Source organism: Betta splendens, chromosome 5, assembly GCF_900634795.4.
Source record: "Betta splendens chromosome 5, fBetSpl5.4, whole genome shotgun sequence".
Taxonomy (NCBI): Eukaryota; Metazoa; Chordata; class Actinopteri; order Anabantiformes; family Osphronemidae; genus Betta; species Betta splendens.
The window spans coordinates 11,834,305-11,860,449 of NC_040885.2; the positions used below are offsets into that span (position 1 = coordinate 11,834,305).

At 41.6% G+C, this 26,145-nt stretch overlaps 5 protein-coding genes across 7 annotated transcripts; 4 read left to right on the top strand and 1 right to left on the bottom strand.

Moving 5' to 3' along the window:
* Positions 1 to 4: 4 nt before the first annotated feature.
* rad54l2 (RAD54 like 2) lies at positions 5 to 11,971 on the top strand. Of its 2 annotated transcripts, none has more exons than XM_029150198.3 (22): positions 5 to 69; positions 1,302 to 1,500; positions 1,686 to 1,989; positions 2,079 to 2,215; positions 2,322 to 2,471; positions 2,579 to 2,811; positions 2,897 to 3,079; positions 3,175 to 3,308; positions 3,400 to 3,596; positions 3,677 to 4,019; positions 4,113 to 4,290; positions 4,422 to 4,646; positions 4,925 to 5,043; positions 5,435 to 5,556; positions 5,821 to 5,920; positions 6,020 to 6,225; positions 6,314 to 6,489; positions 6,773 to 6,969; positions 7,901 to 8,085; positions 8,201 to 8,290; positions 8,404 to 8,496; positions 8,628 to 11,971. In XM_029150198.3, the coding sequence occupies exons 2-22, from the start codon at positions 1,353 to 1,355 to the stop codon at positions 9,653 to 9,655; spliced, it is 4,548 nt and encodes a 1,515-aa protein (XP_029006031.1). In that variant the 5' UTR covers positions 5 to 69; positions 1,302 to 1,352; the 3' UTR covers positions 9,656 to 11,971. The 2 variants fall into 2 exon arrangements, with proteins under 2 accessions (XP_029006031.1, XP_029006030.1); XM_029150197.3 differs by lacking the exon at positions 5 to 69 and adding an exon at positions 380 to 547.
* Positions 11,972 to 12,165: 194 nt separating this feature from the next.
* LOC114855231 (transmembrane reductase CYB561D2) lies at positions 12,166 to 13,949 on the bottom strand. 2 transcript variants are annotated; one of them, XM_029150201.3, is made up of 3 exons: positions 13,564 to 13,949; positions 13,431 to 13,468; positions 12,166 to 13,151 (listed from the first exon to the last, which is right to left on the bottom strand). In XM_029150201.3, exons 1-3 carry the CDS (start codon positions 13,694 to 13,696, stop codon positions 12,651 to 12,653), a joined length of 672 nt encoding a protein of 223 aa, XP_029006034.1. In that variant the 5' UTR covers positions 13,697 to 13,949; the 3' UTR covers positions 12,166 to 12,650. The 2 variants fall into 2 exon arrangements, with proteins under 2 accessions (XP_029006034.1, XP_055364907.1); XM_055508932.1 differs by having other exon boundaries at positions 13,412 to 13,468; positions 13,564 to 13,642.
* Positions 13,950 to 14,090: 141 nt separating this feature from the next.
* LOC114855230 (THAP domain-containing protein 2-like) lies at positions 14,091 to 17,089 on the top strand. Its single transcript, XM_029150200.3, has 5 exons — positions 14,091 to 14,282; positions 14,610 to 14,808; positions 14,929 to 15,030; positions 15,135 to 15,339; positions 15,507 to 17,089. The coding sequence occupies exons 1-5, from the start codon at positions 14,203 to 14,205 to the stop codon at positions 15,689 to 15,691; spliced, it is 771 nt and encodes a 256-aa protein (XP_029006033.1). The 5' UTR covers positions 14,091 to 14,202; the 3' UTR covers positions 15,692 to 17,089.
* A 490-nt stretch (positions 17,090 to 17,579) lies between these two features.
* rassf1 (Ras association domain family member 1) lies at positions 17,580 to 21,759 on the top strand. Its single transcript, XM_029152194.2, has 7 exons — positions 17,580 to 17,723; positions 18,560 to 19,041; positions 19,455 to 19,579; positions 20,143 to 20,247; positions 20,322 to 20,601; positions 20,678 to 20,793; positions 20,893 to 21,759. Exons 2-7 carry the CDS (start codon positions 18,675 to 18,677, stop codon positions 21,040 to 21,042), a joined length of 1,143 nt encoding a protein of 380 aa, XP_029008027.1. The 5' UTR covers positions 17,580 to 17,723; positions 18,560 to 18,674; the 3' UTR covers positions 21,043 to 21,759.
* A 291-nt stretch (positions 21,760 to 22,050) lies between these two features.
* tusc2b (tumor suppressor 2, mitochondrial calcium regulator b) lies at positions 22,051 to 25,016 on the top strand. Its single transcript, XM_029152035.2, has 4 exons — positions 22,051 to 22,209; positions 22,900 to 23,129; positions 23,528 to 23,648; positions 23,743 to 25,016. Exons 2-4 carry the CDS (start codon positions 22,981 to 22,983, stop codon positions 23,806 to 23,808), a joined length of 336 nt encoding a protein of 111 aa, XP_029007868.1. The 5' UTR covers positions 22,051 to 22,209; positions 22,900 to 22,980; the 3' UTR covers positions 23,809 to 25,016.
* Positions 25,017 to 26,145: the final 1,129 nt, after the last annotated feature.

Here is a 26,145-nt window from a genome sequence, read left to right on the forward strand (position 1 = left end):
CACAAAAATAGTTCGACTAGCCCTTTCCTGTACTTGGAGGCAGGCGCAGAACAACGATTGAATGAACAAGTCAGTCTAACAATCAGTAGCTTAGGAAACTCTTGCGCGCATGTTTCTTTACATAACATATATCTATCGTCTTTTTAGAAAACGATGTAATGCAAATATGTTCTCAAATTATTTGATTATTTTGCTAAAATTATGTAACATTGGTAAAGCGATGTTTTTATTTTTATTTTAAATTTACTGCTTCCAGACGCATGTACATAATCATAACATAAATGTTTCTATTCAGATATTTGTTCAAGTGCTGGTAGTTTTGTTTTTGGCACTGATGGAAATGTGTCCACTGGCGGACTTGTCGTATCCCGGAACCCTACGTGGAGTAACCTCTACGGGGAAGGTATTCGGGTTACACTGGAAAAAAATGAGAAATTAGCAACGTTTATCAGTTTATTGTATTGTGTTACTGTACGTCTTACTTGGCTAAACGTTGCGTTTCTTAACAGTCTGTTTGGCCGAAGAGTACAGTGTTAACGCGTACAAGGTGAGCTTCAACAACAAACTGATGTTTGAGTTAAACACATTCGTTTTAGCTAGATTGTTAGCCTCTGTGTAATTTGGGCTATCAATGTCTAGCATAGTTACCGTTGCATCTACACAATAATAGATGGTTTGTTGTCGTGTTAAAACCTACCAACAAAGCATTTCATTAGGTGAACTCGTTTTTCTTCCAGCTCAAAAATCAACCATCCATCTTCTTTCTGCTACCAGTGATGAACAATAGAGATTACGTGGTCTTGGCGTTTAAAATTGCGTTTATTGTTGTTGAATTGGCTAGCATGCGCTGACTCGACCAGGGGGGTGTTAAATGTCATATATGTAATTGGATGAACCCTCCAACATAGTTTATGTTTATAATAACAATAATGGTAATCACGTCATAAGACGTTGAAGCTGCATGCTACTTGCTATCTGCCTTCACTCTTGGCCGTTGGGAAAATCCTTCTTGTGGGATGTAATGCAATGTAAAGTCGATAGAAACGATAGATCCCAGCCGTGATCAGCTTCATGATGAATGTCGCTAATGCTTTTGGGATTTTTAAGTTCTAAGTGTATTATTTAAGTTCTTAAGTTAAGCTCTTCTCTTGAATCAAATATAAAAAAACTAAATGATGTATTGCTATTAATCCCAAGTCCATGAGTTCACAAACAATTGTACACACTTGATCATTTCTGTCTTGGTATATTTGGTCAAATCTATATCACACTGTAATGTCAGATGTATTTTATTATTTCAGGGCTTCTGATGAAGATGTGTAGGTAATACTTTCAGAGCCCTGTAAGACACCATGTCTGAAGAGGCAGTTTCAGAAAGTGACCTGGAGCCCAGCCTTAACAGTGAAGAAGAGTATTTTGAAAATGAGGAAGAGGAAGATAATGAAGACATGGACGACGATGAGGATGAAAATGATGGTGACGATGAAGATGATAGTGTTGGTGAGTGAAAAACATATCTTTTTACCTTTTATTAGTATTGTGCATTTTAATGTCTTTGTAGATATCAGCAAAACAACTAAAACAAGCAAATTTGTAAATTAAGCTAAAGCTGACTTTTCCACAATTTGTGACATTGACCTAATTTTTGAAGTCTTTATCTAACATGATATCCATTCTCTCTCAAGATCGACCTGGCAGTGCCCAGAGCAGGTCAGAAACAGCTCAGGATGGCAGGGACTCTGCCTCATCTACCTCCAGAGAGCCTTCCTCTGAGCCTCGATCTCAGCCAGGATCCTGCCCATCTTCCAGGGCTCCCTCTAGACCTGCCTCACGCTCTCAGCCTCCCAGCCCCGAAAACTCAAGCCAGGGCAAGACGCCTTCCAGCAAAACCAAGAAACAAAAAGCCACTAAATTAACCAAAACCCCCAAGTCAAAAGGCACCAAACCTCCTAAGCCATCCAAGCCTGCACACATGAGGAAAAATATCAGGTACACACATTTGCTTGATATGTATCATATTAATTGCTTTATGTGTCTGAACATTACCATGAAATATAAACCTTTGCCAATAATTACAGAAAGTTGCTCAAAGAGGATCAGCTTGAGGCTGGGACCAAGGCTGCTCAGCAGGAGGAGATGGAGAGGCGAAAACGGCTAGAGCAGCAGAGGAAGGACTTTCCTACATCCACCCAAGGCATCACTGACTCTCATCTAGGTAACTATTATTTAGTTACCTATATTTATTTACTTAATATAACTATTGTCATATTAAGTCTTCTTCAAAGTCTTAATTTCTCACTCTTTTCTCATCTTTTCAACAGTGTCAACAGTGGACAGTGCGTCCCTTTTGGGTGAAGTATCTCACTTGGTCCCTGGTCTCTTAAGTAAGCAAGATGTGATCTGTCTGGACAGCAGTGGTGATGAAGATGAAAAGGTGGAACCCAAATTGCCTGCACTTGCAATGAGAGATGGTAGGTTAAAAGATACATATGTGGGGTTTAAAATGCTTTTAATTTAATGTAATTCCAAGAATTGTTTATTTTCAAGCACACTCTAACAGAGTATTTAATTCCCCCAGATATAATTGAGCTCAGTTCTGGGGATGAGGACGCCCTGCAGATAAGCAGTGAGTCGGCTGAAGAGGACGCTGATGGCAGCGCTGGCTCAGAAGAGAGCAGTGGGGCACACATTAATGATGCTATGAACCTACCTGATGCTGAGGGTCGAGTGCTTGTTAATATCAATCACCCTGCTGAGGAAAAAGATGTTTATCTTGCTCCACAGCTGGCCAGAGCTGTAAAACCTCACCAGGTATGCACATTGGCTCATTCTTTTTCAAAACATAAACACTCACAGTCCAGTTTTTTGTTTCTTAGAAAATGTCTTTATCTCTAAGGTTGGGGGAATCCGGTTCCTCTATGATAACCTAATTGAATCTCTGGAGAGGTATAAGAATAGCAGTGGTTTTGGCTGCATCCTTGCACACAGCATGGGGTTGGGCAAGACACTGCAGGTTATCTCCTTTATTGACATCCTGCTGAGGAACACTGAGGCTCACACTGTACTGGCAATTGTTCCTGTGAGTAATCAACATGTTTATTGTGTTTAATAAAATATTAATGTTCATCGAAGCTCTTTTGTAACCTCCCAAACCTTTTGTTTTCATTGTACAAGGTGAACACTCTTCAGAACTGGCTGACAGAGTTTAACCTCTGGCTTCCACCACAAGAAGCCCTACCCCCCGACACTGACCCTGCGTTTGCCACTGGCCGGACGTTTAAAGTTCACATTCTCAATGATGAACACAAGTATGTATATGCAAGACAAAATAATTATTCATTCATTCATTCATTCAACATCTGAGCAATTGTTCATGCTGCCTGTGTGACCAATTTATAGAACGACGCTGGCTAGGGCCAAGGTTGTCGAGGACTGGTCAAGAGATGGAGGTGTATTGTTGATGGGGTACGAAATGTACCGCTTGTTGTCCATGAAGAAGAGCTTTGTTATGGGCAAAAAGAGGAAATCAAAGAAGCCTGCAGGACCAATCATCATTGACCTGGACGAAGAAGACCGACAGCAGGAACTCATGAAAGGTCAGCAGCAAACATGCACAGTGGCCTAAATGATCATGGGAAAGTTTCTGTTTACCAATTGTTACTCTTGGTCATTCCAGGTATAGAAAAGGCCATTGCTCGCCCTGGCCCAGATGTGGTGATCTGTGATGAGGGCCATCGCATTAAGAACTACCACGCCAGCACATCACAGGCCCTGAAGAACATTCGCTCTCGCCGCAGAGTAGTTCTGACAGGGTACCCATTGCAGAACAACCTCATTGAGTACTGGTGCATGGTGGATTTTGTCAGGCCTGACTTTTTAGGCACACGCCAAGAGTTCAGTAACATGTTCGAGCGTCCCATTTTGAATGGTCAGTGTGTGGACAGCACACCTCAAGATGTTCGTCTCATGCGCTACCGCAGTCATGTGCTGCACAGCTTACTGGAGGGCTTTGTTCAGAGGTCAGCTGAAACTCAGAAATGTAAAAAACAAAAAGCATAATGTAAACAAGACTTAACAGTCTGTGTTCATTATGGGTCCTTTCTGGATTACAGACGGGGTCATGATGTGCTACGAGACCAGCTTCCCACCAAGGAAGAGCATGTTATCTTGGTGCGTCTCTCTCCCATTCAGAGGGCACTGTACACTGAGTTTATGAAACGCTTCCGGGAAGCAGGAAATACTGGTTGGCTTGGTCTTAACCCGCTCAAAGCTTTCTGTGTATGCTGCAAGGTGAGACTGAGTGTCTTTACTATTTCAGAGAAATCTCAGAGGAATTGCATACATCTTTGCTGTATGCAATAAATGCTTAGAGTACGTGTTTAAGTTAGTAGTTAGTTAAATGTTTGTTCTAATATCCCCAGATCTGGAACCATCCAGACGTCCTTTATGAAGCCCTGCAGAAGGAGAATCAGGCCAACGAGCAGGACCTGGACCTTGATGACATAACTTCAGCTAGCAACCCCCACTGTCCCACACCTGGAGCTGGCATCAAAGTCAAAGTAGCTGACACAAGCAACAGCAAAGTGAACCTGCCACAACTCAATCCTTCCCAAGATAAAGCCAACCAAGTCATTACATACGAATGGGTATGTCACATTCTCTCATGTCAAGGGCGCAATGGCAACACACTTTCCATCGAATCTGATAGAGCTTGGTAAAGTGGATTAGGATAATCTGCTTGTAGAAACTCATGAGGACTCAAAGCTGTAATTCCTATTAGAGGGTCATCTATCAAGTCAATCTCAGGTGTTAAAATGATAAGTTTTTTTTGATGTTTTATAGATTATTGAGTGTAACTTGATGGTGCTTAAAGTCCATTTGACTGACAAAGCGTTGATATCTAACTGCATTTACTTTGGTTCAGGCAAAGGACATAATGTCAAACTATCGAACAGGAGTTCTGGAGAATTCTGCAAAGATGGTTCTGCTCTTTTATTTGATTGACGAGAGTGTAAGAAGAGGGGATAAGATTTTAATCTTTAGGTAAGTCCTCTGTCTTGTGTAAGTGGCATTGAACACAAATCCACTGGAAAGCAACTGACTTTTCACCTCAACTAATTAATCAGACCTCAGAGCCGTCTGAGCTTTTCACTGTTGGAGATATATATATATATATATATATATATATATATATATATATATATATATATATATATATATATATATATATATATATATATATATATATATATATATATATATATATATCTACATCATTATAAGCAGGAGTTGTGCCATTGAAATAAGAAAATCTTTTGTGCAGCTATTTTCTAGAAAACCTCAGTTATTTGAATTTCATTTCATAATAACTATATGGTTATAGCGTAAAAGAAACACCTACATTTTTATTCCTTATCATTTTCTCACCTGCCAGTCAAAGCTTGTCCACCCTGTCTGTCATTGAGGACTTCTTATCAAAGAGACCAATACCGACACCAGGTATCACCTCCTCAGATACCCAGAGCCAAAACTGGGTTCGGAACATCAATTACTATAGTGAGTCTTCCAGGCTACACTCTCTTCCATATTGTCTGCTGTGTAGTATCTGTGTGTCTTGGCCATTTTACTTGGCTGATTTATGTTTACCAATGTTCACTGTGTTCTAAACTCAAGCATTTAGGAGCAATCCTTTTGGAACTTAACGAAGATGTTTGTAATATTCAATTTAAAATTCTACCATGATACACTCCACTTCATTTTGCTGCAAGACTGTGTGTTTAGATTTTTGGGTGTGATAAGATGATGTATGTCTGTCTGCAGGACTGGATGGGAGCACATCTGCCTCAGAAAGAGAGCGACTTATCAATCAGTTTAACGACCCAGAGAACAATTCAACATTGGTCTTTCTCCTCTCTACAAGGTACATTTCTCTGCATTTGTGCTTTCTGTTCTTTATATCATTTGTATTTGTCCACTGACTTACAGGACTTTTGTCATTTTTTTTCTGTGTTCCCCGCAGAGCTGGCTGTTTGGGTGTGAACTTAATTGGGGCCAATCGCGTTGTTGTGTTCGATGCTTCCTGGAATCCATGTCACGATGCCCAAGCCGTGTGTAGAGTGTACCGGTATGGTCAAAGGAAACCCTGCTATATTTACCGCCTTGTTTGTGATTTCACCTTGGAGAAGAAGATCTATGACAGACAGGTCTCCAAACAGGGCATGTCTGGTAAGAGGCTTATACACTTGAACAATAAATAAGTAATATATCCTATTTATTCAATTCGTCCTAAAACTTGTGTCTGTCTGCCTTAAAGACCGTGTGGTTGATGACCTGAACCCAGTTCTAAACTTTACACGCAAAGAAGTGGAGTCTCTGCTGCACTATGTAGAGGAGGAGCCTGACGCTGAAAAACTGTCTCTGGAAGCCAGAGACAAATTTGAGGGAGTCATATACCAAGCCTGTCAACTTTACCCACATCTCATTACCAAGGTACAGCTGCATGATAAATGACACTCATAAGCCTAGACTCTGGAAAAAAGGCAGAACTGATTACCCTGATGTGGACACGCTCATTTGCTACATGAAACTGCAAATTTAAGATTAACAACTACTTATAACATATAAACTTTTCAGGTAAGCTTTAGCCTTTCTATTTCAAAATAAATAAGTAAAAAAAGGAGAGCACTAAGATGATGCAGTTCAGTCTGGTATGTCATGTGTTCCTGCAAAGAAGCGCATTTAGTATAACTGTAATGCAATTTTTTTTCAATAGCACCCTTTCCGTCATGAGTCTTTGCTAGTGGATCGGAAGGAGTCCAAGCTGACCAAAGCAGAGAAAAGAGCTGCCAAAAAGAGCTATGAGGATGAGAAACGAGCATCTGTGCCCTATTCTCGCCCTTCATATGCCCCCTACTATCCATCCAGTGATCAGACGTTGACAAACATACCAGCATTTACCCAGCGCGGCTGGTGAGTTCATATTATGCACATGAAAGTGTGTGAACCCATTAGTATTTTCTCTGTTTCTTCATTACCTAATGATTTTCACCCTGCTCCTGAAACTATGTCAATGGGATGCAATTTTACATCTTAGACAAAAAAAGTTAATTTTATGTATGTAGTAAACACATTACATGTAGATGTGATGATTATCAAACGTCAAATTAGAGGATTTTGAGTAAGTGGGATAAGGAACAAACCCTCCCTTGTTTGAAAAAAAGAAATCTAGGTCTTAACTAGGCTTGGAGGCTGGAGAGGGTTACACCGAATTCTGGACTCTGACATGTGACTGTCAGGAAGAAACCGTAAATGCTAGTGTTGGTCTCCCTAAGACCAACACAGATCACACTAAGAGTGGGGTGTGCAACAGGCTGAATGATTACAAGGAACCTGAGTAATGTCACACAGTGGTGTTAATAGTAGAGCTGCAACATGGAAATCACTACTTTAAGGAAGAACATTGCTGCCTACTGTATCTACAGTTTGCTTAAGGCAACGTGATTAAGCCAGAAGGCTATACAGCCAAGAACAAGTCATCTGTGAAACAAGTTATACAACAAAATATCAAGGTATCCCAATCAATGACCCGGAGCGCGACAGGAAGTGGATCAGCTAAACCCAGATAATGATGAGTGTAGAACAGATGTAATCTAATGTTATTAGAAGTTACCGCCATAAAAATGATTACACCAGTTACTGAAGGCATGTGTTCACCAGCTTTAGCCTTACATGCATATTTGAGACATGGTGCATACATGGCATCAGAAAAGCTGTGTAAATTGCTTCAGATTATTGTCTTGTGTCCCATAATGCAAACAGTAAGGGTAAAGCCATTGTCCTGGATTTCCGCACACTAGACACTGCAGCTAGACTATGGTTATGACAGTTTTCATATTTGCAGGCGCCCCATGTCACGTTTGGATGACAAGCCTGTAGCAAGCGTCAGGCCCATCCAGTCAACTCCAATCCCAATGATGCCTCGCCAGGTTGGCATGGGTATGGCTGGCTCCAGCTCTGCTGGCAGCCTGCCTGTCAACTTTCTCCAAAAAGCTGGAGTCTATGTGCAGAGAATTGTCACCACAACAGGTAATGTGTGATATTTAAAATATAAAACCAACTGTGTGATGTCAAATTATTAAATTTTAGTTTTCATAGAAGAAAAATGAATCACATTTTCTTAAATGAGGTTTTCTTTTCACAGATATAGTCATCCCAGGGGTCAACAGCTCAACAGACGTTCAAGCTCGAATTAGTGCAGGAGAAAGCGTCCATGTTATCAGAGGATCAAAAGGTAGTTGTAGTAGCACATTGATACACCTATGCACCCGAAACATCACTGTGGGAGAAATAAGGGAATGTATTAATTTTTAATTAATTATTATTAATGTGGCATTGATAACACAGGTACCTACATCAGGACAAATGATGGCAGAATTTTTGCGATTCGATCTGGAAAAATCAGTAGACCAGCAGGAGGAGGCTCTGCTGCTTTAAGAGGTAGAAATGTTTAGTTTCACTTTTTATTATTCTACATCACGGTAATGATTTAAGTTAATAAAGGAGGAAGCACAATAAGCAATAATCTTATCATTAATGCAACGGTTTCTTTTCTCCACTTCCTTCCACAGATGCCCACAGTTCTGGGATCCATGCAGTCAGTAATGGCTGCTCATCTCCTGTGGATCAGCAGCAGCGCTCTCCCAATGGAGAGCAACGTTCCTCCTCTCCGTTAAGCTCTGAGATTATAAGAGAACTCAGCCGCTACACTTCATCCACAGGTGATGATGCCACTGGCGTGGGAATTGAAGCACCATCATCTCGAGATGATTCAGCTTTACCAGTAGGGGATGGAGACAGTTCACAAAACAGTCAGACTGGAGAACTCAGCAGACAGCTCAATACTGACCTGCTGAGTTCAGCTTTAGAGATGCGCGGCACCAAACGAAAGAATAGCGAGAGCCAGGTTAACGCACAGACAGGAGGCAAACACTCTTCTGCTGCAACATGTTTCCCTGGACTGTCCATGGGCTCATCTGGACTCAATTTCCCTCCCATGGGGCTGAACTCTACTTCCCTACTGGGGAACCTAAGGCACATGAATCACCCACTTCTGATGACTGGTACTGGTGGATCATCATTCCTTCAGACACCTGGACAAAATCTGACTGACCTACAGACCATGTTTCCTTCTGCAGCCTCAGACTTACTAAGACAGTCTGCCACTGGGAATGGACACCTTCCCACTCCCTCCTCCTCCTCTCTGTCCACTGTTTTCTCCTCCTCTTCTACCACCATTCCTATGTCATCGACACCCTCGGCCGTGACCGCTGCCTCTCTGGCATCAGGTTCTCTGCCTCCATACTTGATGAACCCTAATGTGGCTGGCCTGCTTTCATCAGGTTTTCCTCTCAACTACAGCCAGTCGCTGCTCTCTGAGCCTAGGATGTTCCCCAGCCCTCTTCTGTCTGGGTCGCGGGGATTCCCTGCACCTAACTCCAGCTCATCTACATCGAGCTTCCTCTCACATTACAATAATCCAACCTCTAGCCTCTTGGGGGCAGCTCTGACTGAGCCGGACAGACATCAGAGCACAGAGAACGGGGGCAGTAGTTCAGATGATGATGATGATGATGTTATAGAAGTGACAGGGCAGTAGTGAATTGTGGTGAACATAAAGTACATTAGGGACGGGAATTTTTATACACACGACTGAATCGATTATTACATTGAATTGAGTGTGTTAGAAAGCGAAGCCAAGAAAGAAAGTGGGCATTCATTTCAGTCCACACCTTGTTAGACTGACATTATTGAGTAAAGTGAAAATTCCCATTCCTAATTGTAAGGTTTAAAGTAACACAGAATCATGCACACGGACTCTCACTTCCAAAAGAGAGACGAAACCCGTACCTTAATGACTTTACAGAGTCAGAGTAACAAATCCGAATGCTGAATATCCCAGTCTCATTCAGCTGGAGCAAGAGGGTGTCAGACAGAGGCGTGTGCCATACGGGGACCAGCTGAATCTTTTGGGGGCTTTCTAAGCACAGCCTCTCCTGCTACATTTACAAGCGTTTGCCTCGTCATGCCGTTCCTTAGTTTCCTCCTAATTCAGTTGAAGTTGTAAATGTGATTAAAAAAACACTTAATGTTGGATTTTCTCATAATATATTGCTGTGTTTGTGTTACTGGTACTTGTGCTGAAGAGTCATTAACACATCTCTGAACAGTTTTTAGTTAATTTATCTGGAAGGTTTCACACCAGAATAAATAAGCAGATTTCAGTTCAGGTCTCTTTGGCAATATATTAAGAGAAAATCCTTCGAGGCCTATTACCTACCTGTTATTAAGAGCAGACATTTTAGGCTTTCGGAGCATATTTTATTCTCTAGCTATTTGATAGACATTGTAGCATCCCCCTGTTGAAAGGATATTATGTGATAGTAAAACTGAACATGTTGATACTTTGTAAATAGCAGTCCTTATTGTTTATATTGCAAGTCAGTACTGTGCAGTGTGTAGACTCTGGTAATAGGGAAATGGTTTATTATTACCGTGACTATCATGACATATGATAAAAATGTCCTTGCATCAACGCTCGGGAAATTTATGTTCAACTTGATAATTTTCTTTTATTTTTGTAACTAAACTGAATGTACTTTCATCTTAGCCTTTGACAACACATGGACTTTGAGATGGAATCGGGCTGCGTTTTTTCATTTCTAGCCTTAACTTACACCACGGGGTCTTGAGTCATAGCATTTACCTTATTACATTCTTTTTATAAGTCCACTGGAAAAGCAACCAAGCATTTATAAACTCAGAACCCACTTTAAGACCGATTCAGTGTAAAATCACCAAGTTCAGACGCCTAAGTGGAGACAAACCGTTGTTGTACCAGCTTAATTATCATCTGTCTCCTCTGTTGCAGGTTTTACTGAAGCATCCCCGCCATCTGTTGAGCCATCCTATAATCAATTTATCAGATCGTCCTTTTCTTATCCACCAGTTTCCAAAACAACATACAAGATGACCTTTGTTGTTTTAACTATTGAAACTGCTACATTTGTGCAGCCCCTGGCATCATCACAGCCACCTTTCATTACAACCAACTGTGACTTTGGCAGAAGCTGGTCAGCTGGTGTGGTGGCCTTAACAAGCTGACGGTACCATTAATTAGTAGCTTATCACCTAAACGCAGTGTAAGTAGCTTCTATCAGTGGTGTCGGTCAGTGTAGATCTGCAGTGCTTTAGGGAGTTTAGGTCTTTGCTGTTCTCTGTAGCCTTGTGTTCCTGTGTTGTGACGACACCTCAGTCCATTTCCCCAGTGGTTAAATAGGCTAGAAGAATTGATTAGCCTGTAGGAAACGCTGAATAACCTGACCACGGATCGCGACATACAGTTTATGTACAGCTGTTTTCTTGCTGAGAGTACTGTACTCTTCCTGTGTTACTTCTTTGTCTGGATGCTTCATTTCTGTCAAAGGTGTCTCCACATTTTATTTTCCAAAAATGTATATTTACGATTTCAAGATGGAGCTGGCACTTTGAGAAGGATCATAGCTGCTTCTGACCAGTACAAGGTACATAGTACTGACCCTGTGTGCTTATTCTCAACCTACTTAATTTGTTGGAAACACTTAAAATTTTGGAAATATCTATACAATAGACTCCCCACCTGCTATTTCAATTATGTGCATTTTTGTTTCATGAGAATATTTTGTTTTTTTTTTAATAACTTTGTAATGTTAACTCATCTAAAAATTGTTCTCCTTTCAATGTAAGTATCTGAAAATGTATTTATTTATGATGGAAAATATGTTTTTGTAATTACATTTTTTAACCTTAGGTTCTCTCTTACTCATTCACCACCGATCCAGTAAGAATTTGGTACATGCAGCCTAGGTCAAAGCAGAATATGACTGTGTGATCAATGTTATTTTAACAATAAAACACTCTTCTATTACAGTGTAAATGATTTAAATGCTTTTAAATGTGTAGTACAATGCATTTATTCAGAATTGACTACATCACTACATCACTGAAAAGCATGTCTCGGACCCAAAAGCTCTCCTAGTAACTGTCTCAACCTTCTCACACTTGGCATCACTTGCTTCTTGTATTTAAGAAACAATTTTTGTAACATCTTTACACTGCTCACTGTGAACGCAGGGGCGGATATCATAGCTTTTATTTGTACAAAAGTTAAGTATTTTTCCAGACATATTTGGAACAACAGTTTAGTCAAAAATTGTATCAGAAGGTTACAGCCAACAGCTGTATGTGCAGATGCTTACTGATATTTAAGCGTAAATCAGGTTCAGCATCTTTGCATGTTATCATTAAACACAAAATACTATAAAAGGTAAGGTTAGCATTGGAAAAAACATTAAATCAGTCAAAACGCTTCATGTGATTGTACAGGTCCCCCCGAGGAAGTTAAAACCCTGAGTAAAAAGGAACCTAAAACCAAAGTATTCTGTCATATCTGTGCCACGGCTTCTTGGCGTCATTGAGGTATATGACTATAAACATCAGCTCCCTTTTATACATCTTAGACTGACAACAATGTAAGTGAAAGACAATATTTCAGACAAAGCTCAAACTGTCAGTACCCCCTGAACATTTTATAAAAGGTTTCGACATCTATCCTGTCAGTACTGGAGCCGTTTTTTCGCCATGTATGCGCTGGTGACTTGGTTCATTATAGCGAGGACACTGAGAGCAGGGCAGAGTGCTGACAGGTACCAGGTGTATTCTTTGACGGAGGCAGTGAACCAGGCAGAGCAGAGGCCGAGGATCAGGCTGACGCTGCAGAGAATGTAGGTGACAAGACCGGAGGCCGAATGGTAACGCTTGAGTTTGGCCAGCGACCAGCCTTTTGCCAGGGAATGATAGATGAGGGGCATAGCTGCCAGCGACTGCAACCCCAGCACACACACAGTGAGCAGGCCCAGCAGACCGTGCCACGAGGTGAAGTGGGCTTTGGCGTTCAGGTGTTTGTTATATGAGATGGCTGCCAGGCCCAGGACTGCACAGGACACACACAGGCCCTGCAGGATCCAGTGAACGCATCCTTTGGCCTTGTGCGAAAAGCTTTTGATGAGGGAGCCATGGGGTGAGAAAACGAGTATGGCTTCTGTCATGAAGAAAAACTGAAAGGGGAAAAAAAGAGGTTTCCAGCCAACTCAGTATTTTCAGCTAATAACTCCTTTACACTGTGTTCATTTTGATATAAATTTATAACCAATTGTTGGTGTAATTTGCAAACGACTATGCTGAAAACTTCTCCTTTGGCTCTGAAAATTGTAACGTAAGTAAATGTATTTTGATTATATATTTACATTTAAAAAGACCTTAAGCTCTAAAGTAAAAGATTTGAGTCAAACGTAACTAAGTAATTTAGGGATTTTACTTTGAAAGTGTCAACTCACAGCTAGAGTCATACAGAAGGGGTGCCAGGAAAACAAGCCTAAAAGAAAAAAATGTACAATCAAAGAATGAACAGTCAACGTACTATGATAGATCACATAAAATAATAGTAAACGAACAAAAAGATGGACTCACTGGAGCCAGGATGAGACAGAAGAGCGACGCAAACGGTGAAAATAATGCAGACAAGGTGGGCCAGCACCGCCGACGTTGCTCTGGTACAACTGTAGAACCCAGACTCGGACTCCGACTCTTTAATGTGACCCATGTCGGGTTCTGCTACAGAACTCTCACCCTAAGTGATCTGATATTTTCAGGCTCAGCAGAAGCGGAACTGATGGTGGACAGAGTGGGACCGCATCATTTAACGACACATGACCGACGTGTTTGAAATCCCTCCGACGTTATTTACGTTTTACTGAATGAACTTCCGTTTTACTCTTTCAAAATAATGCACTTTACTGCAAACGAGTCATGTCAAGAAAGTATTCCAGATGCGATGACTTAAGCTTCAGGGGAAACAAAGTATTGACTTTAAAATGAATGACATTTCCCCTGGATTGTTTTTCTTGTGTACTTGTGAAGAAAGAAGGGAACTACTCTAAACTTTAAGGAACGGTCAAAGCATTACATTTGTTCTGCCCAGTAGGTGTCGCTAACGTTTGTGAAGTTGCTACGTATCAACGAAGAAGAGAAATATAGCTTCCGGTTTGTAGGATACGTCTTCGTCGCCGACATATTGCAGCGGTCGAGGCCAGTTAAGGTTTTAAGAAAATGCCAGACTTTTGTGCTGCGTTTGGGTGTTCTAATGAAAGAAATGCCAAAACCAAGGAACAGGGAATTACATTTCACAGGTGACAAGTTGTTACACATGCTCTTAAATCTGCGACCGTAGAATTTGCCACAAGTTTGCCACAACAAGTAACTCTTCGGCTAACGTAATATAACATAATAATTAGCTACGCTATCAGGTGAAGAACACGCTTGAAACAGTAATAAAACCAATACGTAAATTTACCACAATGTTGTTGTTTTCTTCACAAGTAAAGCCTTGTGGCGAAGAGTTCTTATTTGTGGGCGGTGTTTGCTGTCTGTTGACAGACGCAGTCACACGTGTGACCTGTATTGCGCCCAACGCATTTAGGGTATATGGAACTTCTGGTTGAATTGTTTCGTTAAAGGTTCCCAAAAGACAAATTTAAAAGACGAGCCTGGACGACAGCGCTAAGGAGAAGAAACTTTGTGCCCAATGACCGCTCAGTTGTCTGCAGCTGCCATTTCAAGACACAAGATTTCGACAGGACAGGGCAGACGACCCGTTTAAGGGCAGGAGTGAGCCCCTCAGTTTTTACATTTAGTGATACGGAGCACCTTAGCAAAGTGAGTCACGCTGGCTCTGAACAGATGGCATTTTTCCACAAGTTTCTTTCAATGCCAGCGGTACTGTAACTAAATGCAGGTTTTGTACATATTGGCTAGTTGTTTCTAATTTGTGCCCAGGTTCCTTGTGAGCCCAGGACGAGCAGGACCTCACAAAAAGCAGCTGCGGAAATTCCAGATTTTCATATTCAGCCATCGAAGGACCTTCAACAGTTGACCTCAGTGAGTGACACAATTGCTATTTTAGGCATAATACAGACACCAGGGCTTGTATTAATTAGTAGAAATAATTAAATTTAAGATAAGAAATTTATATTTTTTCACAGGATCACCAGTATGCCCTTGATTCAGTTAAAGTAAAACAGAAACTGAATGAAGCTCAGGAGAGGTTGGAGGAGTTGCAGCGGGACTTGAGAAATGCCAAGGATCGGGAAAGAAGACATAAGAAGATAGTTGAAACCCTGTTGGATGATTTAAAACGTAGAAATATGCTCACAGAGGAACTGCAGCAGAAGCTTGATTTCCATTCTGGTTGGTTGTGTTACTCAAATTTCTAATTTACAGATGTATGGAATGTTGTTGAACATGAACTTTGCTTTGTGCTCGTACCAAATTCAGCGTTTTAGTGGTTGTATCAATATTTTTTAAACTAAATGCTCGAGGCGTCTTTTAAAATTAGATTTCAATGCACATTGCAGGTGTACATCATGAGTCCTGCTGCAGTGCTAAGATGGAGCTACACGCCACAGTTAAACAATGTAAACACAAGAGGATTTGCAAGCTGCCCACAGGTCAAAAGAAAGCAAATAAACATCCACACTGCCAAAGTGAAAACGTCTTCGGCACCACAGATACGGAGAAAGACTCTGGAAAAGAATGTTGAATAAACACAGGTCAAAGGCTGTTCTCCAAAAGTTGCTAAATATTTCTACCTTCTACAACTGTAAATTGTGTGTGTGTGTGTGTGTGTGTGTGTGTGTGTGTTATTACTAATGTGTATAGTAATATATACTATGTGTATAGTAATGGTTGATTAATGATCAGAATGAATCATCAATGACTGTTATTAAATCAGTTTGTGGCATTGATCCCACCATCGTTCAGCAACAGGAGGTTTATCCAGCCCACGCTTCAAGAATGTGGGCACAGCAAATGGATTTGCAATTTCCAATGGTAAATTTACATGCCTGATGTGTTTTTGTTCATCCAGCATTGCCTAATAGGCGCCTAACCTGTTCACCTTTTGCAGGTTCTTTACAATTACTACACATTTTACCTGGAAGCAAGTAAATGGTATATTTATCATATTCATGAAGACTTGTGCTTCCAGTAACGTTTCCTCACGATACCTCATTTATATAAAGCAACAGCTTCACAATCATTTATATTTTAAACCTCTGCGATGTTCAGCTTCAGTTTAGGTTTGTTTGAAAATGTTGCTCTATTATTTCGCTGGCACTTTTATGTGTCATAAATGTTAATGTGTTGCTAAGCAACCCTGCTGCTAAACTGTATAAACGTTTTTTTCTGTAGTCTGTGACTTAAAATGAAAGTAATGTTATAATTAAAAGCAATTAAGGGAAAGTGGTTATTAATTTATACTACAAAATACATCTAAAGTACATTTTTAGGTACATGTTGTTTATATACGTTGTAGTTTTAGTACCACATTCTCAAGTTATTATTGTGGTCCAATTACTCTGATAAGCTCGTGACCCTGCAAGAACCACTGCACTGGGTAGAAGGAGCCAACAACAGTTGCCCCCCCCCCTCTGTTTATGTGGCTGCCTGTGTTCATTCACATTGTGCATATCTTTTGTTTACTTGCCAAATTGGTTTCTGTTGAAACTGGTTATCAGGCAAAGCTAATGTGTAACATCCACCTCAGACACCTTCAAATGGAATCCAGGAATGTAATATTATAGTTACTCAAGCTTTCCCAGCTGTCATTTGGGCGAGAGCTGGGGGTCACAAATCACTGGTCCTTCACATGGAATTGTATGTGGCTTTTCAAACTACTGTAATTAATGTCATAACTACTTGTCTTCTATTATTACAATTTTAAATAAATTTATTCTATTTGTTTAGTACAACATCATTAGGTCAATGAGTAATGAAACACACCCCATACTTAACTACATAATTTACTTCCAGTCTTACAAACTTATCTATCTGAGACCAAAGCCTAAAAGTGGGAGAATAATAGGCAGTACAGTATGAATCCTGCTGTTGTGTAATGTGTACATCTGGTTTGAGAGATAATAAACTACATTAGGCTCTTCTTTTGCTCTCCATGATTGAGCCTGAAGGCTTTTCCTTTTTGAGACACGTCCAAATGGCTCCTAATCAAAGATTAAACAGTCTTTTCCTTCCAGACTGATATTCACCATTACGGGACACCTTCTGTTTCATTATAGGCTTGTATCAAATAAGTCAAAACTAAAGACCCAAACTGTGACATTTTGCTTCTAACCAAATCAATTTTAATAGTCGAGTTGTTTATTTGTGTTTTAGATCATTGCAGATTTCCTGTAATGGATACTTCATTAGTTTAGGACTAGTATTTGATGACTTACTGTAGACTTCATAGAGAATAAAAGTAAAAATAAATGTGATTATATATGGAGCAGAGTGATATCTGATTTTGCCTTAGTCTTTGGTTTCTTGTTTGTGTTGTTACTCAGATATAACCGTGTTTATGAACTGTTTGACCTGTCACTCTGAGCGCAGGGATTCCTGCCTCTTCCTCTCAGGATGCTTTAATACACAGATTAGACGCTAATCCCACACTCACAATGTGCATGCGCAAACCGAAGTGCGTGCGTCCGGGCGAAGGACCGAACGGCGTTAATTCAACAAACAACAAACTGCCATCACTCAGCAAATCTCATGTCCGATAAGATGAACTGAACAAGGTAAGTTCGTTTTTAACCGACAGTCTGTAGAAAACGCGACGATCTGCTGCTGTGCGTCGCTGTCAACTGAGTCCGAGGTCCCGTCTCTGACCGGAGGATTAAACCGAACCAAACTGATCGGGAGACAATGAAAAATTAGGCGAAAGAAGAATAAAATAGGCTTAAAGATTGTCGCTTAAAAGAAAAAAAATCTGATGTGACAAACCCGAAAAATACTCCGAAATCCTGGTTACAATGGGCTGTTGTGAGAGAAATTCCGCCGCGGTGACCCACTTGGCAGGACGGGTTCGGGTTCTTCATATTCAGAGCACAATGCGGCTCCACAGGGAAACTAATGACACCAAGTTTCAGATGCACCTCGTTGGAGGAACGCTACAACCTCTCCCTGTAAGTTAACGTGAGACTTGAATGCCTTATACTAACATCTACAATTTGTCACTAATATAACTTTTTTCAGAATTACCAAAGATTTAATATTTTTCTTATAGTAATTTAGTTGAGTCAAAGTAAAAGTACCCTCCACCAAAATATTGTTGACTTTCTGATTTTTAAATGATTGGTGTAAAATATTTACATGGTTTCTGATCAAATGTTCCTCTATTAAAACATGCAGGTTTGTGAAACCATGCAGAAAAATATTTACAAGTTGTTTCCAGATAGCAAACGGATTAAACTCGTCTTCTTGTCCCGGATTGGATCCTAATCACATCAAATAACAAGTGTTAATCTGTTGTTTTTCTGTATTGGAGCATATTATACACCACAGACACACGTTTGTTGCGTGAACTGAAATGTGTCAGATTGTTTCCTGATTCACCTTTTATTGTGTGTGACAGATCCTAACAAGTCGATGGCCACCGCGTCCTGTACAGCAGAGTCTGGAGGTGGACCTAATGTCATCCAAGCCTGATTCATAGGACCCTCATAAAAGATGTGAGCGCGCATGCATTCATGCAGTTCTCTCTCAGGGCTGAGTGTACTCCATTCCTTCTTCATGCTCAGCAAAAGCTCACGCGTATCAAGGACAGGATGTCTAAATGTGAGCTTATAGAGCTCAAGGATCTCAGCGTAAATGATCCGATCGAGCTGGCGGCTCCGGCGGCTCCCGCGGCCCCGCCGCCCAACCCCGCCCCCCCCGGCCCCTTCCACGTCGTCCGCCTGGTGGGAGACAGCGTCAGCATCGAAGCACATGGATGTACCGCCTCCGAGGCCGCGGACGGTCACGACTTCCAGCCCTTCAGTCGCACTCACCTGACCTGGTGTGACCTGTGTGGCGACTTCATCTGGGGCCTCTATAGGCAGAGTTTACGCTGTGCACGTGAGTAACTCCTGTGTATCCACATTTAAAAGATAAGTCCGGTAATATGTCACGATTATCAGTACCACAGACTATTTTTCCAGTGACACACCCATAACTTCCTTTCCCTCAGACTCCTTATTGTTGCTAAGGGTGATGGAAGTTGCCCGTGCAGATAAATCCTGTATAAACGTCCGTCTAAAGCTAGAGCTGTGATATCTTCAACGTCCAGTGTGGCCAGAAAGCAGGATGCTCGTGTTGTTTTTTCCATTCATCCCAAATGTTATCGCCGCATCGAGGAACAGTTCAAGTCTAGTGATACAGATACAGCCTGGGAATATGTGGGAATTTCTGGAATATGATCTGTCAATAAAGATGCTAAGTATAGTGTCACACCACTGGAGGTCAAGCATGAATCATTTCTGCTTCCTCAGACTGCAGTTACACTTGTCACTACCGCTGTCGACCGCTCATCCAGCTGGACTGCAGCTCAGATGGAGCTTTGGTAACAGGCCGGGACGACTTTTCCGTCGACGGCGTCGAGACGGACACCAACGTGGTGAGTGGCCATGGTGTGAGTTCCCTGTTTCATGTGCCTGAGCCCCGATCTGCGTCTGTTTGTGGCGTAGAGAGGACGCTCAGAGCAACAGCTTGTCCACTGTGTGTCAGTCAAACAACGCTGTGGAAGCGTCTACACGGAACGTAATTTAGGAGAAAGCTGGAGGGAGGGGCCGACTTAACAACTTCAGAAGGGAGACAGATGTTACTGACAGCTGACAAATCTGAACCGCCACAGCCAATCAAATCAAAAACACAAATGAATCCAGCACAGAGGTTGACAGGAGAACAACAGATGGGACTTTGTGATGATCTTTCAAAGAAATGTAGACAGGATGTCATGGAAGGATCATTTGAGCAGGTGGCACGGGGAGCGGCTCGACCCTTGACGCGTCTTTGACAGGTTTTATTGTGAGGGAGGAGCAGACAGACGAGCCGAGGTTAAAAGAGTTCAGACAGGAGGCGGACAGAGGGAAGCTGAGAGCCGTTCCACGATGACGCGGGGGAACGCTGCAGAACGCTCACTGTTCAGAACTGTGGCATCGTGTCTGTTTCATCCCGCAGGACGAACAGGTCGATTTGGGCAAACAGAAGCTGAGTGCCGCTGAGATTCAACAGAAGATTAAGGAGTACAATGCTCAGATCAACAGCAACCTCTACATGGTGTCTGTGAGTGAAGTGCTTTTACGGTAATGCATGTTAATTAGGTTCCCCATTAACCCCCCCCCCCCCTCCCCCCACAGAATAAAGACGGGTCCTACACGGGTTTCATTAAGGTCCACTTTCAGCTAGTCCGGCCCATCTCCCTCCCTCCTCGTCTGAGCCTGGAGGAGGAAGGTCAGCAGGGCAGACGGATGAAGCGGCGGACGTCTTTCTACCTCCCTAAAGACACGGCGAAGCACCTGCATATAAGCTCCCACACGCGGGTCCGGGAAGTGATCGAGGCCCTGCTGAACAAGTTCACCGTGGTGGACAACCCGGCCAAGTTTGCCCTGTTTGAGCGCGCTGAGAGGCCGAGTCAAGGTAACATTGGTGCTTCTGTTGGGACAAAGCAGGGATGAGACTTAAACCCTGACGTGTGGATTCTTCCTCCCCTTAGTGTCCATGCGCAAACTGTCAGATGACGAACGCCCTCTCCACCTGCGCTTGTGTGCTGGGCCCAGTGAAAAGGTTCTGAGTCTGGTGTTGAAAGAAAATGAGACAGGAGACGTCAATGTAAGTTTCTACAGCTCAGAGTTAATTGTGTCAATAAATATTTACAGTATGTACTTTTACAACCATTGTTTCTCCCTGCATCATTTATCTCCTCCATAGTGGGACGCATTCAGTTTTCCAGAGTTATGCAATTTCCTGCGGATCCTGCAGCGTGAAGAAGAACAGCGCGTGCGGCAGATTGTGAAGCGATATGCGCTCGCTAGAGAAAAGATGAAACAGGCGATGACAAGGATCACTACGCCCGCTTGAACCTTCTACCATATTTAAGGTCTCTCCTGTGATGTGAAGCATCAAGGAAGCTTTCAGTGGCTTGAAGGAAAGATGACACAGTTTTGAATATAGGTCGCTAATCAAGCAGGGATGCCGCTGTTACCACCAACAGCACTGCAACTTTTAATGCACACAATTTATGTTGATGATCATGGATTAATACCTTGTAGTTGTTTCTCAAAGTAAGTGTTGCTTGAATTGATCATTTGTAAAGTATTAAGTTCATATCTAGTTTCTAGTGAATTATGTTTTTGAACTGTTCAATTTTGGCACTTTAATGAATCTGTGAAATGGATTGAACGTGTTAAAATGTGAAACTACATTTATATTTTGATTACCTAATAATAAATCATTGAGCCAGTTGAAATTCATCCATTATTCAATGAAAATACTTACTTGCATAATTTATCAACCTGTAGCTGCATTTATTCTCCTCTTAGTCAACCACAAGAGTGAGGTCCCTTTATTGAGTTGAATTTTAAAGTCTAAATTGCACTTTGTCATTGACTTTTTGACTCAGTTTAAAGTCATACTATTAAGTGAACCCTGACCCTGATTCTTGTGTTATTAAAAAGGTTCCAGGTATGCAATGTAATATAATAATATACTAAGTTATTTCATCATATATTTAATGGGAAAATGTGTAGTAGTACAAAACAGAAATAATAAAAAGTGAAATTGTTTTGTTTTTTCAAATTTGCTCCACATGTGCCTCAATAATAAGAAAAACTAAACATATTTAAATCAAATCAAATCTATGTATATAGCACTTCTAAAACAACATCTTGTTGCCCAAAGAATTTAACATCAAATAGAATACGTAAAATAGATAAAGCAGGAGATTAGCAGGAGGCAATAACGGGTTAGAATGTTCAGCTCTTGTTAAGTTTAAGTAATTGACTGACACAGTTGCTGTTTCCTAGTTACACACTGTAGCTGCTGTCACTTCTCCTGTCCAGCAGGTGGCGAGAGCTCAATTTTACCTTTCTGTGCGACGCACACAAAACACAGAAGAAGAACTTGGTCGTCAGCTAGCATAAACATCTAGCTTAGCTGTGTCAGTGTGATGAGGTCTTTGTACAGATTTGGCAGACCACCGAGATAAAATAATCAAAGATTGCCTCCCCGTGAATCGACGCTCTTTAGGTATGTGCTCGTGTAATGTGAAGCGAATCAGAGCACTTATATAATCAGCGAATGTTAGCGTTGGCAGCGCCAGTAAAGGCTATTGTCTAAAGCAAATAGAAACATGTTGACCTGGCTAATGCTACGTGTCTGGAGCTAATGGTCATGTTAGCAGCCAGGGCATGAAGTGACAATAGCTCCAGTAACACTGCAGGCAGCAGTGACGCTTTACTCTTTATGCTTGTATCGGTGAACAGATGCAAGGGGAGTTAGTTGTAGCTGTGTAGATGACATATTCTAACCACCGAGCAGTGAACTGTAGTTCGTAAGCAGAGCTTACCAGTGTGTTCCGGGGGTTTGAAATACTAATTTGACGTGATTGGTAGCATGACACAGGACTAGTGGGGTGTGCGGCGCTGGGAGGCTTGTGTTAATATACGTGTTGTTGACTGTCCTGTCAGTGGCCTGCTGTATCTGCGTAACGTTGCCCAACGTAGCCCAACATGGCCACGCGTTATCTATTTTAAGGGAGACGTTTTGTCTGTTGCTTTTCACAAACATAGACCAGACATTGTGTGTACTGACTTTACGTTTTCCTCTTCCCCAATACAAAATGACAAGCTACATTAAAAAGATGATGGACTTTGGTGTCCAACTTTTGTTGAAGACTAAACTATAACCTGTTTTCTTTCATATGTCCTATATTTGAAGCTTTCATTGCATGTGGTACAGCAACACTGTAGCACCACTGGCAGTACCGTGACCCAAGAAAATAATGAGCTGCAGCTGAAGATGGGTGGCAGTGGCTCCAAATCCAGAGGATTTTGGCCTTTTTCTGGCTCAGGTAGTGTGGATGATTCAACCAAAGATGGAAACGAGCAGTCACTGGCACGAGTCCGAAGTTTCCCCGGCGCAACACCTTTTGTGTTTACTAGACGAAGGTAAACCTCTTCCCTTGCTACAATGATGTGACCCATTAGAGTAAATAAATAGTAGGAAAAGGGTGTTAATCTCTGGATCAAATGTTTCTCAATAAAACAGTAATAATGTTATAATGTGGTGACTTATCAAAAATGGTGTTATATACAATACCTGAGATTTGAATGCCCATGTAAGCATATGTTTTTGATTGCTTTGGTTTGGAATCTATTTGGAATAATCTCTGTTGACCTCTGGGTGTTTTTCATTCTCATGATTGGGATGTTGACATACTGAAACCACTCTGTAAATACAGTATCTGCACATTGTATTACGTTTTGTAATATTGCCAAGCACCAACTCAGTCTTGCCCGTAATGTGATAAAGGTTTGACATGTTTTTTTTATCTTTCTTTCTTCAGCTCAATGTTCTTTGATGAAGATGGTGACTTGGCACATGAGTTTTATGAGGAGGCAATAGTGACAAAAAATGGACGCAAAAAAGCCAAGCTGAAGAGAATTCAGAAAAACCTAACACCTCAGGTGAGGAAATACAGAGACTTCAGCTAGGATGTAACTCAACCAGTTCTCTGTCTTATCAGACAAAGTAATGTTAGTCTCTCTTGCGTTCTTCCAGGGAATTATAAAGCTGGACCATCCGTGCATCCATGTAGATTTCCCAGTTGTCCTCTGTGAAGCCTGACCATGACTATGGAGTGTCTCGGACTAGCTACTGTGTCAACTCCATCCTTCAGTTTGCCAGACAACTGGAAGCCTGAAACAATTTAAAATAACATGATCCCTTGATATATTTGATGCCCTTATGTGGACAGGCTAATGCAATGTGTGCTGAGCCTCTGCATGTGATCTGTTATATGGCTTGTGTGCAGTTAGACACTGAATAAGTCACCAGTGAAGATCGAAAAGGGCGCTGTGGTGGGAAAACTGACTCCGTATACAGGTCATAATTTTGGTGCATGTGAATGTGTGTGCACATACAGGGTGAAATGAGTCCTGAATTCATTGGTGCGGATTGATGTCTGGTATGATTCATTGAGCTCCAGGAGTTCAAGGAGAAAATAAACAGTTCTTTTTGTTCTGTCACCATCATATATAAAGTGACAAGTGCACACACTAGGCATTTTTACACCATAATGACTTGGTTTATTATGCATGGAGCAAGATCTGCATATCAGTAATAGTCCTCGGGTAGTTGACAATCAATGGCCCATCAAATATGAAGTGGATAAATGTCATAATGTTGGTTGGACTGACTTCACTGACATCGGAGTCACATGTACATAGCAGCAGTGAGTCTAATGAGAGATCCTCTTTTCTTTGCTGCTTTGGCACATTATGTTTCATTTAATTTATTATAACTGTTTTTTAATTACATTTTGAAACGTTGAACTGTGTAATGGTGCTTTCTTATTTGTATGTGTCAAATTGTGTGCTTCTGAGGCATGAGGAAGAAATATTTATGGATACAATATATAAACAATGGTAACTTTAGATTTTATGTTACAGGTGAGTAAAGTCGACCAACACAATCTGTTCAATAGAAATAATGCTCCTGCCTGGGATCTACCTGTAATTGAATTAGATGTCCACAGAGGAAATTGCAAATTCAAACTGTTTGGAGAAAAGCTATTGTGCGTGTATGTAATAATGAGCGGAGTGAAAGCGTTCGGTCCTGCCTCCATGGGAAAGGGGTTTCTCTAAAGCTGCCTTTGATGGTGTTCTCCTTGGAGGATTAAGAGGGCTGTGCCAAAGTCTATTCCACTTTATTGCTTCCATGAAATGATTTTACTTTGTGCTCTGGACAAGTACCTCTTCTCAGCTGGGTTTGTGGGTAATATGGAGCAACAACTACTTTTTTCTATTAAACTGTAATAATATGCAAGGCCACAAGGTCAAGTGTCTTATTGAGGATCAACAATTAGAATTACCCAAACCACCCATGTTTTTGCTTTGAAGACAAAGGTCAGCCATATTTTAGGACATGAAACTGCAAAGCAAGCTAAGCAAGTTTTTGTTCCTTTTTTTATCACGATAAATCAAGTGTAATGGGACAACTATTTTCCATTATACACTTCAGGAGCTGTCAGTAGAAAGAGGTCATAAAGAGAAAAGAAAAGAAAAGAAAGAGGAGTTACATGCAAAGAATGTGCGGTGAATGGGAACGGAGAAACCCACATTCAAAGCTGACGGCGAAGCAACTAGTAGTGTTCCAACATCCACAAACGGCAACTGCTATCTCAACTTGAGATTGACGAGATACAACACAAATGCTACGGCAAGGGGGAGCCAGGACGCCAGGTCAGAGGGGAGGTTTCACCATCTCCCCAACCGGAAATTGGGTACGAAGCCCCAATAAGCACAGATACGCTGAGCGAGGCAGCGACTGACCTGAAAGATAAGATCATGGCGAAATTGAACAGGCAACCCCGAACCCCACTACAACGGCTAAGTGAAGTACCATCAGAAAGTCTCATGGAAGATGTGAATGCAGCATTGAGAGCGATCCCTACCACAACAATCACAGAAACCAATGAGCTGATATACGCTTCAGCATCAGTGATCCTAGAGGTGCTTGGCTATAAGAGCAACCATGGGAGCCATGAGAAACAATACCCACCATGGAAACGAAGGTTGGAGGCAAAAATCAAGGCAGCTCGGAGGGAAGTGAGCCAAATGACAGAGGCCCAGAGAGGTGCAATGAAAAGACCAATGCCTAAGAGGTACAGCCAGATGACCATACCTGAAGCACTCGAAACTGCCAAGCAAAGGCTACAAGCCTTGGCCAGCCGCCTAAAGAGATACACCAGAGATAACGAAGCCAGACGAATAAACCGGCTGTTCGCAACACAACCTGCGAAAGTGTACTCTCAATGGCAGGGTAATAACAGCAGAGCAGACCCACCAAGGATGGAAACTGAAGAGTACTGGAAGGGTATATGGGAAAGGGAGGCATCACACAACAGTGATGCACAGTGGCTGGTGGATCTGAGGGAAGACCACAGCAACCTCCCTGAACAGA

Coding starts and splice junctions, on each gene's coding strand:
- rad54l2 (XM_029150198.3), top strand. CDS start 1,353: ATGTCTGAAGAGGCAGTTTCAGAAAGTGACCTGGAGCCCAGCCTTAAC. Junction 4,291..4,421: donor CTTTCTGTGTATGCTGCAAG/GTGAGACTGAGT, acceptor TAATATCCCCAG/ATCTGGAACCATCCAGACGT. Junction 6,226..6,313: donor CTCCAAACAGGGCATGTCTG/GTAAGAGGCTTA, acceptor TCTGCCTTAAAG/ACCGTGTGGTTGATGACCTG.
- LOC114855231 (XM_029150201.3), bottom strand. CDS start 13,696: ATGGGTCACATTAAAGAGTCGGAGTCCGAGTCTGGGTTCTACAGTTGT. Junction 13,469..13,563: donor TCTGTCTCATCCTGGCTCCA/GTGAGTCCATCT, acceptor TTTTTCTTTTAG/GCTTGTTTTCCTGGCACCCC. Junction 13,152..13,430: donor CCTTCTGTATGACTCTAGCT/GTGAGTTGACAC, acceptor TTCCCCTTTCAG/TTTTTCTTCATGACAGAAGC.
- LOC114855230 (XM_029150200.3), top strand. CDS start 14,203: ATGCCAGACTTTTGTGCTGCGTTTGGGTGTTCTAATGAAAGAAATGCC. Junction 14,809..14,928: donor ATACGGAGCACCTTAGCAAA/GTGAGTCACGCT, acceptor ATTTGTGCCCAG/GTTCCTTGTGAGCCCAGGAC. Junction 15,031..15,134: donor ACCTTCAACAGTTGACCTCA/GTGAGTGACACA, acceptor ATTTTTTCACAG/GATCACCAGTATGCCCTTGA.
- rassf1 (XM_029152194.2), top strand. CDS start 18,675: ATGCAGTTCTCTCTCAGGGCTGAGTGTACTCCATTCCTTCTTCATGCT. Junction 19,042..19,454: donor GCAGAGTTTACGCTGTGCAC/GTGAGTAACTCC, acceptor CTGCTTCCTCAG/ACTGCAGTTACACTTGTCAC. Junction 19,580..20,142: donor TCGAGACGGACACCAACGTG/GTGAGTGGCCAT, acceptor TTCATCCCGCAG/GACGAACAGGTCGATTTGGG.
- tusc2b (XM_029152035.2), top strand. CDS start 22,981: ATGGGTGGCAGTGGCTCCAAATCCAGAGGATTTTGGCCTTTTTCTGGC. Junction 23,130..23,527: donor TTTGTGTTTACTAGACGAAG/GTAAACCTCTTC, acceptor TTCTTTCTTCAG/CTCAATGTTCTTTGATGAAG. Junction 23,649..23,742: donor AGAAAAACCTAACACCTCAG/GTGAGGAAATAC, acceptor GCGTTCTTCCAG/GGAATTATAAAGCTGGACCA.